Source organism: Oryza sativa, chromosome 5 (assembly GCF_034140825.1).
Source record: "Oryza sativa Japonica Group chromosome 5, ASM3414082v1".
Taxonomy (NCBI): domain Eukaryota; kingdom Viridiplantae; phylum Streptophyta; class Magnoliopsida; order Poales; family Poaceae; genus Oryza; species Oryza sativa.
Window position 1 is genome coordinate 493,030 of NC_089039.1, and position 19,037 is coordinate 512,066.

At 43.1% G+C, this 19,037-nt stretch overlaps 2 protein-coding genes, 1 long non-coding RNA gene and 1 pseudogene across 3 annotated transcripts; 3 read left to right on the forward strand and 1 right to left on the reverse strand.

Moving 5' to 3' along the window:
* The first annotated feature begins 769 nt into the window (after positions 1 to 769).
* LOC4337581 (general transcription and DNA repair factor IIH subunit TFB5-like) lies at positions 770 to 1,983 on the forward strand (annotated as a pseudogene).
* Positions 1,984 to 3,451: 1,468 nt separating this feature from the next.
* LOC4337582 (cysteine protease XCP2) lies at positions 3,452 to 5,769 on the forward strand. The gene is made up of 2 exons (XM_015784719.3): positions 3,452 to 4,401; positions 5,292 to 5,769. Exons 1-2 carry the CDS (start codon positions 3,541 to 3,543, stop codon positions 5,505 to 5,507), a joined length of 1,077 nt encoding a protein of 358 aa, XP_015640205.1. The 5' UTR covers positions 3,452 to 3,540; the 3' UTR covers positions 5,508 to 5,769.
* A 248-nt stretch (positions 5,770 to 6,017) lies between these two features.
* Positions 6,018 to 6,475, reverse strand: LOC136356484 (uncharacterized). The gene is made up of 2 exons (XR_010741331.1): positions 6,393 to 6,475; positions 6,018 to 6,193 (listed from the first exon to the last, which is right to left on the reverse strand). It is a non-coding gene; the product is annotated as an uncharacterized lncRNA (long non-coding RNA).
* Positions 6,476 to 9,668: 3,193 nt separating this feature from the next.
* LOC4337583 (cytochrome b5-like) lies at positions 9,669 to 11,742 on the forward strand. The gene is made up of 3 exons (NM_001402473.1): positions 9,669 to 10,026; positions 10,977 to 11,043; positions 11,163 to 11,742. Exons 1-3 carry the CDS (start codon positions 9,937 to 9,939, stop codon positions 11,417 to 11,419), a joined length of 414 nt encoding a protein of 137 aa, NP_001389402.1. The 5' UTR covers positions 9,669 to 9,936; the 3' UTR covers positions 11,420 to 11,742.
* Positions 11,743 to 19,037: the final 7,295 nt, after the last annotated feature.

Sequence of the window (19,037 nt, forward strand, 5' to 3'; positions counted from 1 at the left end):
CACTCTTCATCAGGTCGACTCCTGCCTCCGTGAGTCCCTACAATACTGTGCATGGCGAGAGGGAGAGGAAAAAAAAGGTGGCTCATGGAGTGTAACTAGAGGGTGCGGTTGCGCGTGCAAAGACGGAGAGGAGGAACGATGGTGGCTCGTGAAGAAAGAGCGGTGGTGACGGTGCGTGGAGTAACAGTTGGTGGTTGTTGGCAGTATGAGGAGTTTGTTGTCGACACAAATCGCTAACCAAATTTGTTACTCCCTCCATTCCAAATTGATCTATATATTTCATAGGTACACCAAGACCAATAAATACTAATAACTCTCTCATACTATATTTACTCTAGCAACAAACTCAATGCATGCATAATCCCCACTATTTCCTAGCCAATAGTAAATCAAGATATTACATGTAGGTTATAAATACTTGTCTGCATAGATGCATGCATCAATGTCCATTTACTCCAATACATAAATAACGAATAGACTTAATAAATGAACACAAATATATAGATCATTTAGGAATAACCTCAAAAAAACTATAGGTAGATCAATTTGAAATGGAGGGAGTAATATTTAGAATGTGGGCCACTAGTCATTATAAAGCAACAGCTAGTCTTAAAGTAGTAAAATATTGAGATAAAGGTGAGAGTACTTGTATAGGGCTTTTAACTTTTTGCTATTTTTAAAATATGGTAATTAAAAATTTACTACTCACAGTCCATGATACGTGAGTCCTCATGTGTATATGACATGTGGGACCTAATAGCAAATTCTTAATTCCCAACCATAATGTCTTCCCCTTCCCTTTGTGTGGCGTAAAAGAAAGAAGAAAATCTCCCGTCTCTTTGTCTCCTCCGCTCCTTGCGCCGCCGCCAAGACACAGGGGAGGGGCGGCGATCTCCATTTGGCGAGGAGAGCAGAGCAGGGGAGGGGAGGGGAGGGGATCCTGGTGAGCCTCTTTCTTTCTTTCTGATTCATCTCTCTCTCCCCCATCGGGACTGGAATTTGCTTGCGTTCGTTCGTTCGTTAACCCTAGCTTCTCTTCCCTTAATTTCAGAGCCTTAACCTTAATACAAGTAATAGTTTGTTTGTTCCCCGAAAAGTCCCAAGTTGGATCCGCCCCTGATTACTCCAGTGATCTGGCACACATTCTATTTGCCCAAAAGATTTATAACTTCCCTAGCTACCAATAAGAAACCCTGTTCAGTTTGTGTTACAAGGAGCAAACTTGTGAGTGTTTGTTTGGCTCATTGTTCTTGCCAAACTCCCTTTTCCCGCTTTTTAGTAACCCCATCACATTATTACGATTTTTACAATACAACTGTGCTAGTTGGGTACATTGCCAGTTTTGTTGCTACTCCACTGATATGGTTTTTCTGTGTGCCAACCAGGTCATATTTTACTGCCCAGAGCACAGAAAATAAAAGATGGTTAATGCAATCAAGGGATTGTTCATCTCCTGGTAATTAAGCTCCTAACACAGGTTAATTCGATCGATTTTTGTTTCCTTTGCATAAGCAGCTTGCAATCCCTTCTGCAGTGATGTGCCAATGGCACAGTTCATCGAATGCTTCAATGCCCGCATCAGACAAGTTCATCTTGCACATGCTTGATCCAACGCACATGTTCGTCCAGCCTCACGTGGCGGATATGATCAGAAGTAAGATATCAGAGTTCAGGGACCAGAACAGCTACGAGAAACCATCATGAACTATCAAGGATCATCCTGTCCTCAGACTCCCATATAAACATACCACCGTTTGTTGTTAAGCCTGTAATGTGGAGTAGTGATAAGTTCTGAGCATCACATCTCACTCATGATAATCAAGAATGATTGACATTCGGTATCAGAATGCCACTTTTAGAGTGATAGATAATGCAACTGTGAGATTGTAATGGAATAACTGTATTTTAATATCAGAAACAAGTCGAGTTGTGATGGTGGAATTCGGCCGAATAAATCTTCCTGACTGACTGTCTGTCTGTCCATCCAGTTCTTGTGGAATTTTCAGCTGATATTAAATCTTGATGTCCTTTTCTCTTCTCTCTCGACATTATATTATATCATCTGAACTCCGAAGGATGGGATTTTGAGCATAATTGGAGAAGAGAGTCTGATGGCAATGCTGGTCTGTTGGCAGCTGAGAAATGCCCAGGGGTCTTCCGGCTAGCTCCACAAGGTGGTGGGCTAGACGACCTGGGTTCAAAGCCTCACCCCTCCTAATTATTTGATATTAGGTCCTTCCCTAATATTCTAGTTTTTTTGGTCTGTTGGCAGCTGAATGCCTGAATTTCTTCAATTCGCCGGAGCAGATTGGGGGGGAAGGCGACGGTTATTGGGCCGGGATCAAAGGCGGCCCATATTACGTGGAGCTGAACGGGGATTGCGGCCCATATTAATTAGTTGGGCCAAAAGGGGGATATAGATTCCTCGCGGCCCAACAATGGGATGGGGGGTCACGTGCGGCCCATATTAGTTGCATTAAGTTCTGCGTACAATTAACATACTATTTCCCCAGTTTCAAAAAAAAAAAAACTATTTCCCCTCTTCTCCTGCCTACTATTTCCATTGTCTGTCGGAATATTTTTATTAGTGACGAATGGTAAAAGATAGGAGTATATGGCATTTCACGCTCAGTTAGCATTCACATTGTTGATGTACAGTTGTACACTAGTAATTTCAAGTGAAAATTCAGAAGAAAGAAAAGGACTCTCTGTTTTTTACTAGTAAATTGTATATCAACCTTAACAGTGAGCATACAGGTCGTGAACAAGCTCAAAACAAGAACATATTTGCATTGCTCCAATTCTTCAGCCAGCGAGTTTATATTGACTTTTGCATCTTGTGCAGAAGAAAAATAGTATGTCAGAGAATGATGTATGCACGCAGATGACATGGTATGATGAACTTGATGCCCCTGTTTTACTCCAAGTAGAAACCATGGTCCAACAGACAACATCCTCTTTACGAAAGAGATGGCATTAACTTAACAATGGCACAGAGATAGAAATCGGTCCTCACTGTCTACTATCTTCAGCAGATGCAGGAACCACTATCTTGAAAAGCACTTACTGATGCAGATCGTTCATCCATCAGGTTGCAGTTGGTTCCATGTACAATCTTTCTTTAGTTGAGACTTCGCATGCTTGCATCCATTCTCGATTGCTTTCTTTCAGCCATGTTGATGCGCACTCAGATAGATCTATCTATCTATCTTCTCTCAAGTTGCAGCTATGTAACCAAGAAAAGAAAAGAAAAGAAAGCCATCTTTTCTGCAGCTCGATCTGCACCCAGCATTCATGCTTGAAAGCAAAGTCTCGGCCTGACATTCAGAGCAAAGCTTAAAGCCTTGGCATGATTCGGCAAACACTCAAACTGTTCTCACTTTCGGAGCCTTTGCTTCCAAGCAAATTAAATTGCCCGGATCAATGGCTACAAATACCCCATGCATTGCATGCATCCTCTCTTCAATTCAGAAACAGTTTCTTTCGTCTTCAGTTAAAAAAAGAAGAAGGAGAAGAGGAAAAATTCAGACAGAGATCGACATGGAGACGAAGGTGACCGTGGGCGTCGTCCTCCTGCTGCTGTGCCTGTGCGGCGGCGCCGCGTGCGCCGCCGGCCGCAGCGGCGGCGAGTTCTCCATTGTCGGGTACTCGGAGGAGGACCTGGCGTCGCACGACCGGCTGATCGAGCTGTTCGAGAAGTGGGTGGCAAAGTACCGGAAGGCGTACGCGAGCTTCGAGGAGAAGGTGAGGAGGTTCGAGGTGTTCAAGGACAACCTCAACCACATCGACGACATCAACAAGAAGGTCACCAGCTACTGGCTGGGGCTCAACGAGTTCGCCGACCTCACCCACGACGAGTTCAAGGCGACCTACCTCGGCCTCACGCCGCCGCCGACGAGGTCGAACAGCAAGCACTACTCGTCGGAGGAGTTCAGGTACGGGAAGATGAGCAACGGCGAGGTGCCGAAGGAGATGGACTGGAGGAAGAAGAACGCGGTGACGGAGGTGAAGAACCAGGGGCAGTGCGGCAGCTGCTGGGCGTTCTCGACGGTGGCGGCGGTGGAGGGGATCAACGCGATCGTGACGGGGAACCTGACGTCGCTGTCGGAGCAGGAGCTGATCGACTGCAGCACGGACGGGAACAACGGGTGCAATGGCGGCCTCATGGACTACGCCTTCTCCTACATCGCCTCCACCGGCGGGCTGCGCACGGAGGAGGCGTACCCGTACGCCATGGAGGAGGGCGACTGCGACGAGGGGAAGGGCGCGGCGGTGGTGACCATCTCCGGGTACGAGGACGTGCCGGCCAACGACGAGCAGGCGCTGGTGAAGGCGTTGGCGCATCAGCCTGTCAGCGTCGCCATTGAAGCATCCGGTCGCCACTTCCAGTTCTACAGCGGGGTCAGTATTAGTCCTGGCTTAGTTCTCCAACACTTTTTTCCAAAAACATCTCATCGAATCTTTATACACATACATAGAACATTAAATATAGATTAAAAAACTAATTGCACAGTTAAGGGAAAATCGTGAGATGAATCTTTTGAGCCTAATTAATCCGTCATAGGCTCAAAAGATTCGTCTCGCGGTTTTCAGGCGAGTTATGAAATTAGTTTTTTCATTTGTATCCAAAAACCCTTTCCGACATCCGGTCAAATATCCGATGCGACACCAAAAATTTTCTTTTTGCAAACTAAACATGCCCTTAGTATATATTATTCCTATCTTACTCTCTCTCTCTCTCTGTAATAAATATATTTAAAACGTTTAACATAAGTAAATATTCTGTCAAAAATTTAAAATTCTAACTATCAATTTTATATTAAAGTAAATTCCCATTTAACAATGCCTAAAATATGTTATGAACATAGAAAAGAAAACATACCAAGCCGCACGAGGAACATGACGAACAAACAATCACATGAGCTGTCTAAATCCGCTTCGTTCGCTATGGGCATCTTGAATTTTGCATTTACAAAATACAATAAGTTTATAATATTATGGTAGTACATTTGAACACAAATGTGCGTTTACCGTTTGTTTTGTCTATCACACTAAGCATTTGGAAAACTGTTAATGACCAGAATTTTAAACTCAGACTAAATTTTGTTATAAACGTCAAATAATTATGTTTAGGCGGACTTCTTTTTTACTATTTATCATATAAAAAAATATTTATAGCATCTTTAGAACCACATATTTGTATACCATTGTATGAGCCAAATGGATGATGAGCAAGTGATATTTATTAGTAGAATTATATGATGATCATGGATGGTGATATATAAATGCAGGGTGTGTTTGATGGTCCATGCGGTGAGCAACTGGATCACGGTGTGACGGCCGTTGGATATGGTACAAGCAAGGGCCAAGATTACATCATCGTGAAGAACTCATGGGGCCCACATTGGGGCGAGAAGGGGTACATCCGCATGAAGAGGGGCACTGGCAAGGGTGAAGGTCTATGTGGCATCAACAAGATGGCCTCTTACCCCACCAAGGACAACTAAACTCCTACTACTAAATAACTCAATTGAATCAACACATGAGGATCATACATATGATGGTCCTTCAAAGTTTCTCTCTTCTCCTCTTGTTTTATTAGCCTTTAATTCCACTGTTTTTTCTTCTTTCCAAAGATTTGGAGGAGAGAGAGAGAGAGAGAGAGAGAGAGAGAGAGAGAGAAGCACAAGCTGTTTGTTTGTATTCGATTTTCTTTTGCGCGCTTTGAAATCATCGATGAAATAATAAATGTCAGAAGCTTCTTTTTAAGATACTGTCTGTTCCAAAGTCATTCATAAGGGTGCTTGTTTGGTCAAGTTTTGTGTGCATTTGATTTTTGCTCCTGATGGTTTGGTTTTGTATGCAATAACGACTGAAATGTGTAGGACTTAGTCCAAGTCACTTAGAGGTACATAAGTACGAAAACTGAAAACACATGGGAGACAATATAGGATCACGCGGGAGAAAAATGTCATGAAATCGACATTTTGTACAAAGATGCGTGTAAATCTTTTACGTATTTCTAAACAATGAAATCGACATTTTGTAATTTGCTGCATACAAGCTATACTCTTACTCCATTCGTTAAAAAAAAAAAGTTCAATTATGTGTTCAGATTCATGTCTAAAATTAAATCTTATTTTGACGGAGGAAGTAGAGTCAGCATCTTGTTTTGAAGACTTGGTGTCAGCATCTGAGCCCATCATGGTCAATAATCCATGAAAAAAAATGCAAGAATTATTGGAGGACAAGTGCCCATGAATGCAAGTAGAGACACTGTAGCACACTGCACGCACTCAACTTATCAATTAGTAGTACTGTTTCAACATTTTTCATGTTTAGGCCAAGTGTGAATCATTTTAACTTGTTCATATTAAGGGTAAAGGTGATACCGTGAACCGACGCCCACGGTCGTCCACGCGCGGGCGACCAGGGGCGAACCCTACTCCTCGGCCGCCGCCACCCTCCCCTCCTCTCCCCCACCTCACCGCCGCCGGAGCGCGCCGCTGGAAACTGCGCGGCTCGCCGGGATGGCGGCGGCGGGGCTAAAACCCGGCGGTGGCCCGTCTCCAACGCGAGGAGATGGCGCGGCGTGCCGGGAAACCGCGCGGTGGCGCCGCGCGTGGCTGGGAGCCGGTGCCGCCGCCGCCGGTCCCGACTCCACGCGGCTGGATCCGGCCCACCGCCGCTGGATCTGGCGGCCGACGAGGATGGCGGCGCGGGCGTTGGCAGTGGCCGGCCGTCGGGAGACGTGAGGAGGCGGCACGGCGTGCAGGGCGACGCGGAATGTCGGCGGCTGGTCGGCGCGGGCACGCGCTTGCGGATGCCGGGGAGCCGGCGGTGGCGGCAACTTCCCCGACCAGATCCGGGCTGGCTCCGGCCGGATCTGGCGGGGCGCCCGGAGACCGGCGACAGGCAGGGGCGGCGTCGCGGTGGGCGGGCGTCGGTTTCGCGGCTGGCAACGGCGGCTCGCTCGCGCCGAGCTCGCGTTGTCGGCGTCGGCGTCCGTCCGCGGCGGCGCGTGACGACGGATGTTGCGGCGGCGCGGACGTCACCGGCTTGCGAGGGGCAGTGTCGCGGTGCGGGTGATGGAGCCAGGGCAGCCGGTTGCGCGGGGTGGCTGCGTGTGGTGGCGTTGCACGGCTCGGGTGGGCTCCGGTGAGCTCGGCGGCTGCGCGACGTCGCCTACGTGAGCTCCGGCGGGGTTGCTTGCTGGCGGTGAGCCTCCTGCTCGGTAGGGGGTTTCTTCTGCCGGTGGCGAGTCTCGTGCTCATGTGCGGCGATGTGCGGATGTGGAGTTGGTATGGCTGCTTGTGAGACGTCTTGGACTAATCTATGGTCATCGATGTGGGGGTGCTTGTGTGGGTGATGTGAAGATGCTAGTGAAAGCCTTGCCGTGCCTTTGGCCAGTTCGACGACCACGGCGCCCGCGGGCGCCGTTTCCCTTTTTGGAGGCGTTGTCATGGCGTTCTTTCATATCCCCGCAATCTCCAGGTGTAAACCTAGTTCCGAATTCGGACAAGCGGCGGCGGCACTACGCGTCGTGTCCTCCTTGGGGGCGTCGCTTCGGAGAAGTTCCAACGCATCGACGACTATTGATAGTCTTTTTCGGTTCAAAAGCTTTCATACCTTAGTTCGGCGAGGCCTTCGCCTTCTTGGGTCCGTTTCTTTCTTGTGGTCGGTGACAAGCTCTTCGGTTGTTTTTGCTGATGAAGTCGAAGCTGCTCGCTGATAGGGTGCGGCGATGCTTGGCAACGATGACATGTTGCAGTATCTTCCAAGGAGTTCTGGTGTTGGCTGTGTGAAGGAAGTGGCTCCTCGGTGGCTTCGCTGATGTCCATTGTTGGAGGTCGGAGCTGCTTTTCGCTTTGGCAACCTTCGTGCCTTCAATGTCGCTGCGGTTGTGAAGTCGGCGCTGCTGGGTCGCTTGGGCGGCTAGCTCGGCAACGATAACACGTCTTCTACGATTTGGGAGCTGTTGTGTCGCTTTTGTGTTTAGCCTAGCAGCGACGTCTTGCGTTTGGGCTCCGCTGTCGTTGTTAGATCTGTAGCGGTGGGTTTTAGCCGGTTTTCCTTTAATTAACCGTGCAATTGTACGGTTTTTGGGTCCGGTTTTTCTTATAAACTGGGTCAATTCTCTTCTTCTAATTAGAAACGTGGAACAAAGTTCCGTCCTAGGTTTCAAAAAAAAATATTAAGGGTAAAAGCCATGTGAAATGTTAGAAATATTAGCTGAAAACGTCGACCATATACTCCTAATTGACTGAGGCAGTAGAGGCTAGACATAAACAATTTGCAGAGGTTGGTTTGCCTTTGACCACAGCACTCAAATCCGGGGGCGCCACCGGGAAAATAAAATTCAGCCACAAATTTCTTCTAATTTTTATTTTGAAATTGTTTCAGTTATCCTCTCCCTGTCAAGATTGTCCAGCTAACCTTCCAAATTATGATCTACTCACTCCAGAAGCTTCTGTTGTCCTGTTAACTGATAGCATCTTCTCTTCTAATGTTCTGTGGACTGTGTTTAATTTAGCACTAGCATTTAATTTGGGGCCTACTTGAATATCATTATATTATATTGCTAAAATTTGATGGTTTGCCATTTAATTTGTTTGTAAGTTCACTGAATCATGTGTAATCTAGATAGTACTAAGTTAGTGGTAGGTGTGTTAGCTCCCTCCAACTGAAGAAGATGAGACATGCAAAGCACCCTGCGTCATGTACAACCCACAAAGTTCTAATTAACGTTCTTAACTATATATAAAATATCATAACAATAACTCCTTAATGTGAAAGGTAAATAGCCTCTTTGAGTAATCCACATGAAGATGTGGATCTGAAAGACAAATGAGGATGTAGATCTGAAAACAATTGTAAATAAATTCATAGGATAAGAAAAAGACAATGCTTGATTTGATACTGCTATGGTCACTAGTCATAAGAGAAAATGACTTCAAAGTTGGAATATGTTTTGGATTGTCAATAGGTGCTTCAATTGGACTCTCAGCTGAGCCACCAACCTTACAACTTTTGAGCGGCTAACATAATATTCCTTTCTCCAAATAAGCAAGAATAAAAACCAGAGTTCAAATACAATTAGAAAAGATTAACATTTACTTGCTCGGTTTTACGATTCCAAAAAGAAAAAAAATTCTACTATGTTTTCTCGCATGGTTATTACGACAACGTCTACCACATCATGCATGCTTTTTTTTCATTAACGGTTTGGGTGGGACAAATATACTCCTTCCGTCCTCAAATATAAGAGATTTTGATATTTTCCTTGTACTGTTTCACCATTCGTCTTATTTAAAATTTTTTAAAATTATTATTTATTTTATTTGTGACTTACTTTATTATCCAAAATACTTAAACCACAACTTTTCGTTTTATATTTGTACAATTTTTTTAGAATAAGATGAGTGGTCAAACGTTATAAGAAAATAGTGAATATTCCTTATATTAGGGGACGGAGCTAGTAGCATATATTCGATTAAGGATTTTAAGCAGTGACAGTGATTATAGACCAATCCCTTTGGAATTATGATAATAGAAATTGAATTGAAAAGGGAAAAGGTGAAGGAAAAGAGGTGTGGGTTTAGCCGTTTATTGAAAGGTGAGATGGGGGTAGGTAAGCTAATATAAGCTCTCCACTCCTACACCAACACAACACAAACTCCGATCTTGTTTCTCTCTCTCTCTCTCCCTTGTTTCAGTGGCTCAGAAATTTTCCTCTTTTCTTATTATTGCTTTCCTTTATTTAAGGAAGGAGTTGGGCTCTCTCTCTTTCTCTGAGTCTGAATCCCCACGAGACGAGAAACCTAGCAAAAATCTCGTCTTTCGCCGCGCTCTCCCTCCTCTGATTCCTGCTGTTCTTGATCTTGGATCTCAATTCCCAACCAAGAACACACAGACAGAGAAAGGAAGGAGAAGAAGATGTCGAACGACAACAAGAAGGTGTATACCCTGGAGGAGGTCGCCAAGCACAACTCCAAGGACGACTGCTGGCTCATCATCGGCGGAAAGGTCTCATCTTTTGTTTTTCTTTTCTTTTCACGCTTTTACTTACTTGTACTATTCGATTTCATGTTTCGATTCGTTTCGTTGGTTCTTGGTTCCCTATCCTCCAACAACGTCCTGAGACCTCGATCTGGTCGGAGTCCACGACCAGATCTTGGCCGCGGCGCAGATCTGGCCCTCCAGCCGCCGGCGTGGGGACCTTGCCAGATCTGGTCTTCTCCGACGGTGGCCAACTTCTCTTGTCCCTTGGTTGCAGCCACCAAACCTCTTCCTCCCCTCCTCGATCCAACCTTGGTCTTGTTCATCGACTGGCCACTAAACCCCAAATAAGCGAGATAGAATTTGGATTCGTTTCGTTGGTTATTGTTTCTCTGATGCTGTGATGGTGGCTAGATCATGGCAGATCTGCCCAGTAAAGTCGAATTTTGTTTGATTCCACCGCACCTCCTGAGGAATCGGTCCAATCCTGTGAATTCTTCTCTTCTTTCCTGCTGATTGGATTGTCTACATGGGCTTTACCTGGAAACAGGGGTGAGTGCTAGCAGATTCAAACATCATGGACTGACTGCTCCTAAACAAGTTCCATATGAAAACCTGTTCTACATGCTTTTTTTCTTTTACTCTTCACTCGTTGTCAGTCAAACACTGCAAAATTTGTCCCTGCGCCTATTCTGCAAGAGCTTCTTGTTAGTACAACTGAAGAATCAATCCTCTGTTCCAACTTGGCATCTGGACAGAATAATGAATGTTTCATAGGAAAGGCTCAGCTCAACTAAGTAAATCATGTTGATTGGCCTTAAAACACACTTCATTAAGAGTCTGTTTTTTTTATATTGGACATGATAAGAATAATATGGCTGTTTTTTATTATTAATGTTTTTTCTTGGTAACAGTGCTTCTATTGATGAACCTACCCTGTTTACCTGATCTCACCAGTGTTCTGCAATACTATCCAGGTATACAATGTGTCGAAATTCCTTGAGGACCATCCAGGAGGTGATGATGTCTTGCTATCTTCAACTGGTACGCCTTCTCAATTCTCATGTTCTGGCCTTCTGAGTAGTGACCACTACTGATGAATTAACTGAGTTTGCAATGGATGGTTTAGCTTACACTTTGAAATATACATGGACCTTCTGCAGGCAAGGACGCGACTGACGATTTTGAGGATGTCGGGCACAGCACGACTGCTCGTGCGATGATGGATGAGTATTACGTTGGCGACATCGACACATCCACAATACCCGCGAGGACGAAGTACGTTCCCCCAAAGCAACCACACTACAACCAGGACAAGACCCCGGAGTTCATCATCAAGATCCTCCAGTTCTTGGTTCCCCTCGCCATATTGGGCCTGGCTGTTGCAATTAGGATCTACACCAAGTCGGAGTCCGCTTAGTGCTGTTCTCTTAGTGTTATAAGAGTGGAAGGTACCGAATAAGTTAGCAAGAGTTTTGTGTGATTCATACCAGTGTAACATGTCATGAATTCGTCGAATGTTCTGAAGATGCTGTGGGTTTTGTGGTCCTGGGATGTCCACTTCGGTAAAGATCGATAAGATTCAAAGTACTCGTTAATCGTTATACATTCTGATGATGGATCTGCTCATTGTTATTAATTGTTAGAAACCTATACATACACAAGGTGGTGATTTTATTGGCGGGTGTTTCTATTGAATTTCTGTTTGTTAGGAATGCAGATTTAACAGGTGTTGCATTTGCTTGTTTTTTGTGTCGCTAGCTTTTCTATAACTGATCGATAATGTGGCTTGTGTAGTGGATGTTTACTCCCTCCGTCCCATAAAAAACCAATCGATGTTGGCTAGGCTAGTTTGTTTGGGACGATTCATTGTACTAGAATGTTGGCTAGACTGGTTTGTTTGGGACGGATGGAGTACGTAATGGCTAGACTATCCATCCGTAATACTGGCTAGACTAGATAATATAGTGGAGTTTCACCAGATGAAGAGGGGAAACCTAACCAAGTCAAGACTCAAGACTGGCTGAGTTGTTAACCATATAGTCACGCCACATGAATTGATTTTGCCACAACAGAGATTACATGTCCAGCTTTATACGTAACCATTTCCATTATCTATAAAAAAATATCCAGCTTTATCAGACCAAGTAACCTTCACAAGCATATTTGGAGTAATAAAACAATGGTTTCCGTAACACAGCCAGTTGGAACTACATATCATCCTGATTAACAACGGTCAACAGAAGTTTCTCCTTACATTGGACAGCCATGACACGTCGAGATAACTGGACATCACCATTGTCATCCATCACACAGCATGTTATTGTGCTATCAAGAAGAACTACTCCATCTTGGATGTTGGTGGTGCAGGCTGCGATTTCTCCACTGAAACATCCCTCGACAGCCTTGATTTCAACAGTAGCCTCCACTGCCTCTTTAACCACTGCATATCTCAACTCCACGGTGCCTAAATCCAACTTACTCTTGTCAAAATATATCCCATAACAGGAGATGTTATGCTAATCATATTAGAGACAATTTCAGTCTCTCGAACTTTGCTATCCAGTATGTGAGTTGAATAAAGAGTTCATGATTTTTTTTTTAAAAAAAAACCTAAACCCTAAACTTAAAAAAAAAAAACCTCCACAGTGCCCAGCTTACCAACAAAAGTGTTGTTTTTTCACCTTAATTTCGACAATTTATATTACTCTGAATGCCATCAATCATAAGCAATCCTTTGCTGTGCCCTTTTCTCTTCCCTCTTAATCGGTCATCCTTAATACTGAGATCAACCTCAAAATACACAGCGTCTTGTACCAAGAGTCCTCGAGTTGGTCCAGTCATGAATCGTCCTGTGAATCAAGTAACATGCATGATAATGTTGTGTTACTTTGAATGCAACTGTAATAATAAATATAACAACAATTTCAAGTAGAAACGTCATATAAATTATAAAAGCTATCACCGAAGATGATACAAGCATGCGTGTGTTCGCATATGCTGATTCCCAACCCGGCGGAACAGTAACACGGAAAACGGAACAGTCCATTAGCACGTGATTAATTAAGTATTTGCTATTTTTTTTACAAAAATGGATTAATATGATTTTTTAAGCAACTTTTGTGTAGAAACTTTTTTTTTTAAAAAATACACCGTTTAATAGTTTAAAAAGCGTGCACGCGAAAAACGAAGGAGATGGGTTGGGAAAAAGAGGTGCCGAACTCACCCCTAGGTCTACATCTACATCTTACTAATGCCACGACATGGTCAACGGCTGACATGTAGAACTCTAACTTGTTTACCATATAACTTTTCGACACCGACCTCAACATCCTCTCCAACCTCCCTTGCCGGCCGCCGGCTGCGCCCAACGGCCCCAGCTCCTCCCCCACCGCCGCCACCCAGTTCTTCCCTATCGCCCGCCGGCCGCACCAAGCTCCTCCCCCGCCGGCCGAGCCCGCTACATCGTGCCCAGCCTCTCCATCACGCCCATCGCCCGTGGAAAGGGGAGGGGAAAGGGGAGGAGAGAGAAGTAGAAAGAACATGCTGATATGTGGGACCCACATAGGTCCCATGCTAAGTCAGCTGCCACGTAGGATAAAACCGGATGCAATACTGCCCTAGGAGCTATTGTGACCGGTTTTGATTAGTTAAGAGACGTCGGATATCTGGTTTTACGGTTTGAGAACATTTTTATAACTCGATGACGAGTTCAGGACCTGCGGTGTACTTTTTCCGACTTTAGAAGGGAACAAGAAAAACAATTTGGGTTACGTGATGGGAGATAAAGAGAAATGAGGTTAAAATATTTAGTGTAAATTTCACAAAATCTACTACAGATTTTAAGATATTATATCACAGAACTATAAATGTAGCGCTAATTTTATAAAAAAAAACTATGGATTTTAGACCAAGTATCATACAACTACAAATTTAATATTTAGGTTATCATAAACCTATGTATTTTAGAGTTTAAATCTCTAACACTACCGTTATATTGAAGCTATGAACATTATACTTTTATGATTAAATTAGCACTAAACATGTTGTGATAAATTTATTAGTTAATCTGTAGTTTTGTGAAACTCCATCTTAAATAGTAGTTCCACGATAAATTTGATGCTGAATTTGTAATTTTGTGATTCAACATTTTAAATCTGCTGTTTGTTTTAGTTTGAACAAAATATTTTTAGTTCTGTGAAATTTACTCAAATATTTATTATTTACACCAACCAAATATTTTACAGATCATTTAATTAACTATTATACTACCAGTACTTATTATTCTAAGGTTGACCAAACAACTTTCACACGCATCTTGCAAAGACCACAGCTAATCTCCTCCTCATCAGAGCCTCTAGTGAATGGACTCAACTCCAAACTGCAACCCGAGAAGACATTGTCATTCTGAGCATGAATATTCAGTATCAACATTTCATTCACTGATACTACCACGACACGTCGCAGTAGTTGAATAACTCTGTCGTCACCAACTGTGGTTGAACAACCAACAACATCGCTGTCATACAACAATACAGCATGATTTGGGACATTTGTTGTGCAAGCAGTAATTTTCCCATGAAAAACTTGAGCATCTGACAGGATCTTGATCTCAACTGTACCTTCCAGTGCTTTCTTAACACAGTTAAATACAAGTTCCACCTCACTGAGCCTACTCTCCAAGGTTTCACTCACAATCTTAGGCTGAGACTCAATAAAATAGATCTTCATATCAACAAGTCCTTTACTAAATTCCCTGTCTATGCACTCTTCATCTTCCCTGATCTTCAGATTTATCTCAAAAAATATTTCACCCCAAAAAACAATTCCTCTACTTGGGCCCGTCAGAATTAGATCTTCATTCTACAAGGGGATTACACAACGTCAGCAATGTCACGCTAATTTTACGTACAAAAGCAGATGCCAGTTATTCATAGAATATAATCCTGTTACTATATTGACCACCTTAACATCTAGACTCAGATCAGGAACTTTCTTCAGATTAAATTGAATTGCTATGGCTGAGCTCATCAAATGCAGTAATTTGGCTGCAACAATTATAATATAATGACAAGACTAATGAAATTATGATACCAAAACATGACTTATAATGATGATATCCACAAAAATGTAGTAGTCACACAAGACATGAATATAGACAACTTAAATATGATAACGTCATAATCATATCTAGCTTTAGAGTGCTTTCAACCATACAGGACTGTAAAGAAATAAGTTCGATCATCAAATAAAATAGGGAGAAATTTGTAGTGCTAAGACATATTCTATGAAATACCTCTGACCGAATAACTTGGCAATTGTCCCTATTGCGCGGGAAGATGGTGATGCAATTAAAATCTAATATGTCTCTGACTATCACAGTCCCATACAAATTGATAGGATAGCCAACATCTGAGGACAATATCTTCACAGAGAGTACATTTAAGGAGCTAGTGAATTGATGGTCCTCTTTGATGATGGAATCTGCAAAGCGCATTGGACCATGTTGTGCTGAGAGAAATGAAAATATAGTAAGTATGCGCAAGGGGAAGAATAGTACGTTAACGGAAGCAAGTACTGAAATTTACTGATAATGCACAAAAATGAGAGAAGTTTGCAAAGGCTCCAAGTGTGGGTTCGGTCAAAACAGTAGGTTTCTATATACTCCTTTAAAAGACCTCAATGGGGGTGGTGGAGAATCTGCCACCATCACCTATCCACTGATGTAGGTTCATGCTGTCAGTGTAACCACGGTTGTGCTTGAAATTCACATGAGTGAATCCATCATCTACCACTCTACATCAAAAGGTGAGCCATATGAACCAGCATCATCCATTCACATCGAATTCCAAAGAAAATATGTTTTTTTTCAATTAACATTGGAAAAAGTAATGACATAATTTATTTTTAATTTCGTTGCAATGCAGGGCATTTAGCTAGTAGTATTTAATTTTGTTAAGCCTTTGTAAAATTTAATCACAAGATGCAGAAAACTGATGAAACAATCATCACAAAACAAAGGAAAACAGAATAATAATAAGAGTAAATTTCACTTTGGGCCAGTTTTAATAGCCAAAGTTTCACTATGGACCAGGCCTAGGCCCATATTTTTACATAACACCAGGTAATATGACCTTCCATTGCACTTTGGACCAGGCTGCATTGATTTGGGCCGCCACGTCGTCTTCAGCCCAATCCACGTGAGCAGCAGCTGGTGGACTCAGTTCACGGAAGAATCATACGGAGCAGCCGAGACACGACGCGTATAAAACTAGCGCCAGCCTCATCCGCTCGAGAGAAAACTAGCGCAGCAGAAAGGCTGGGCGCCCCACCGCCGCCGCAGCTGCCACCGCCACGAGCCCCGCCGCCGTCGTCGCCGCGGCCGTCGCGTCCGCCACCATCGCCATCGCCGCCGTCGTCGTCGCGTCCGCCACCATCGCCGTCTTTGCCGCGGCCGCCACCGTCTCCATCACCACCGCCGAGGGGACTACACAAGCTCGCACGATGGGAGCACTACTCAGCAGCCACCAGGTGATCCAATTTACCACCCTTGATCCATCTCTAATGTCAACTTTAGTGATTCCCGGTGAATTGACACCTCAAGCAGGTTACAGTAGCAGTGGAATCGAGCAACTCGAATTGGTCGAATCGAGGGGTGAATGTTGAATCGCCGATAATCTCGTGTGCATCAAGCATGTCCTTGTCTGTTTCGTGTACAGACAATGTGCCAATCGATTCTATGATTAGGAAGATGCAGGATACAAGGGTAAGTTAGGGTTAGGGATTTAATTGGGGGTTGTTTAATTAGGATAAACTTGAGTACGTTTTGGTTGAAATAGATTGATTTGTGTGTATTTGGACGGCTAAGCAATGGAATTTTGTCCATATTGAGTGCAGGAGTATGAAGTCGACCAGTTGCCAAAGTACAAACATGACCCCAATTATCATGGCAAAGAACATGATACAGATTTAAGATGCTTGTGTCAAAGAAGGCCAGCCCGTCGAGTTGCGAGTTCAAGAGTTAACACAGAGAGACGATTTCTAGGCTGCCCCCAAAAGGTAGTACTGTGCCATTCGAAGCATGTGCCTTTATTTTCCATAGCTTGTCATATTGACGCAAAAGTCAATTAATGCATATCATAGAGGAAGCTTTCAGTAATGTCCTTCATTTATCTATTATTTGAACAAAACAGGTGAAATAATCTTTACTTATGCCAAAATGTTGATCCATTTGTACTTTATTTAAGTCATCTACCTAGATATCTAAATATTGTGTGCAAAACTGATTTTATCAGCATGTGTTTTATGCAGTGGGTTAAGTGCCATTTTGTTAAATGGGTGGATCCTGAATAGGATGAGCTGGCCGCAAAAACAATTTTATCACTTAGTGAGAGAAACATTGTGCTTGAGAAGTCGCTCGATGATGTGAACAAAAGCTGGATGTCTTTGTACGCGAGGAAGCTGTGCGAGGATGACATCTGGAGACGCAAGTTAGCCGATGCAAGGATCAATCATGTCGATGACCTAGATAAGATCAAGTCAATTGGTGATGACCTAGTCAAGATCAAGTTAATTGGTCTTGTTGTGATGGTGACCCTTTTTGTAAGTGCTGTTGCTAAGTTGTTTGTGACTCTGTAGTCTGAAGGACATCACGTAGAGTAGTTGTTTGTGATATGGTCCTTTGGTAATGTGGTTCTTTTATAGTACGATCAGTATGCTGGTGAACTTTTAGTTTGTAAGTATGAAGGGATGGTGACCTTGTAGTTTGTAAGTATCAAGGACATCCCATGGCCAGTTGTGATCTGATCGTTTTGGTAATGTGTTCTTTTGTAGCCCAGCCTTGATAGATAGGAGCTGCTTGGAAATGTAATGATAATACTATGGTCAGGATATTATTATCTCTTGAATATAATGTGAACAGTATGAAGTTGACTGTGTTGTCCTCAGACTAAACCATCTTTTTTTTTAGAACTTAACAACTTTATTAAGCTAGAAGCAAAGTACATGGTTTAGGTAACATCTCCAAAGGGATTGGAGAATAACATCTCCATTGTAGGACAAGACGTTGAAATTTTCTGAAGATTATGATCTACATGAGTTACTGACAGAAGGTGAGACAAAATGTCTTGAATAGCTGAAAAGGAACTGATTGATCCATAGTCAAAATTAAGATCTGAAAGAAACCAGGTTAGTTTGGCAAATTGACATTGAAAGAACAGATGGATATCATTCTCTGGTAGACTACAATTGGAGCATTTATTCTCAATCCCTGTAATACGAAAGTTAAGAGCAGCTGCAGTTACTGAACCGTGAAGGAAAAAAAATCAACCACTGAGAACCTTTAATATATGAGCAACTTAACATGTACACAATAGTAGCATCCAAATTTGTAGGTGCAAGGGTGTGCCTCTAATGGTTTAGATGACACAGGGAGTACTCAAATTGACATCAAGGATTCATGACTAAAGCTATATAACTACAAGTCCACAAAAGTGTACTGCATTACAGATGTTGAGCAAAATAGAAGGAGCAAACCCGCATGAAGCACTCCATCCTATTTTAACAGTTTAAGGTTGACAATACAATATAGCAGAGTACTATTACAATATATTAGAAGTCTATAGTTATATAACTACTAGGATTTTAGTTTATCATTGTAACTATAAACCAAAAGGCCTATACAAGTACTACAGCCTGCACTATCTTATGTACTCCAAAACAAAGGCCACTTTCTTTGCTCCTAGACTTCTGTTGAGACAAAATAAATTGCGACATCACTGTGTTGAGAACCAGGTGTTCAATCTGCCTCTGCCCCTCCCTCTTGCACTTGGTCGGCCCCTTGCACTACCCCTACCACCAATCATGCCAAGAGAAGGAGCCTCGTTTGAGTTTTCATGGGACGAAGATGCAACCCCACGTTTTCTTGCCTATACAACAGAAAAGATTAGTTGTTTATATAAAAATTGGCCGTAAAATTGATAAAGTCAAACTAACCTTAATGTTTGAGCATGTGTGTCCATCCCTTCTACAGTTTGAGC

Bases quoted from the DNA above. Each gene is read 5' to 3' on its own strand.
- LOC4337582 (XM_015784719.3), top strand. From the start codon at position 3,541: ATGGAGACGAAGGTGACCGTGGGCGTCGTCCTCCTGCTGCTGTGCCTG. The intron at 4,402-5,291 runs GTCAGTATTAGT...ATATAAATGCAG, and splicing joins ACTTCCAGTTCTACAGCGGG to GGTGTGTTTGATGGTCCATG.
- LOC4337583 (NM_001402473.1), top strand. From the start codon at position 9,937: ATGTCGAACGACAACAAGAAGGTGTATACCCTGGAGGAGGTCGCCAAG. The intron at 10,027-10,976 runs GTCTCATCTTTT...AATACTATCCAG, and splicing joins GGCTCATCATCGGCGGAAAG to GTATACAATGTGTCGAAATT. The intron at 11,044-11,162 runs GTACGCCTTCTC...GACCTTCTGCAG, and splicing joins TGTCTTGCTATCTTCAACTG to GCAAGGACGCGACTGACGAT.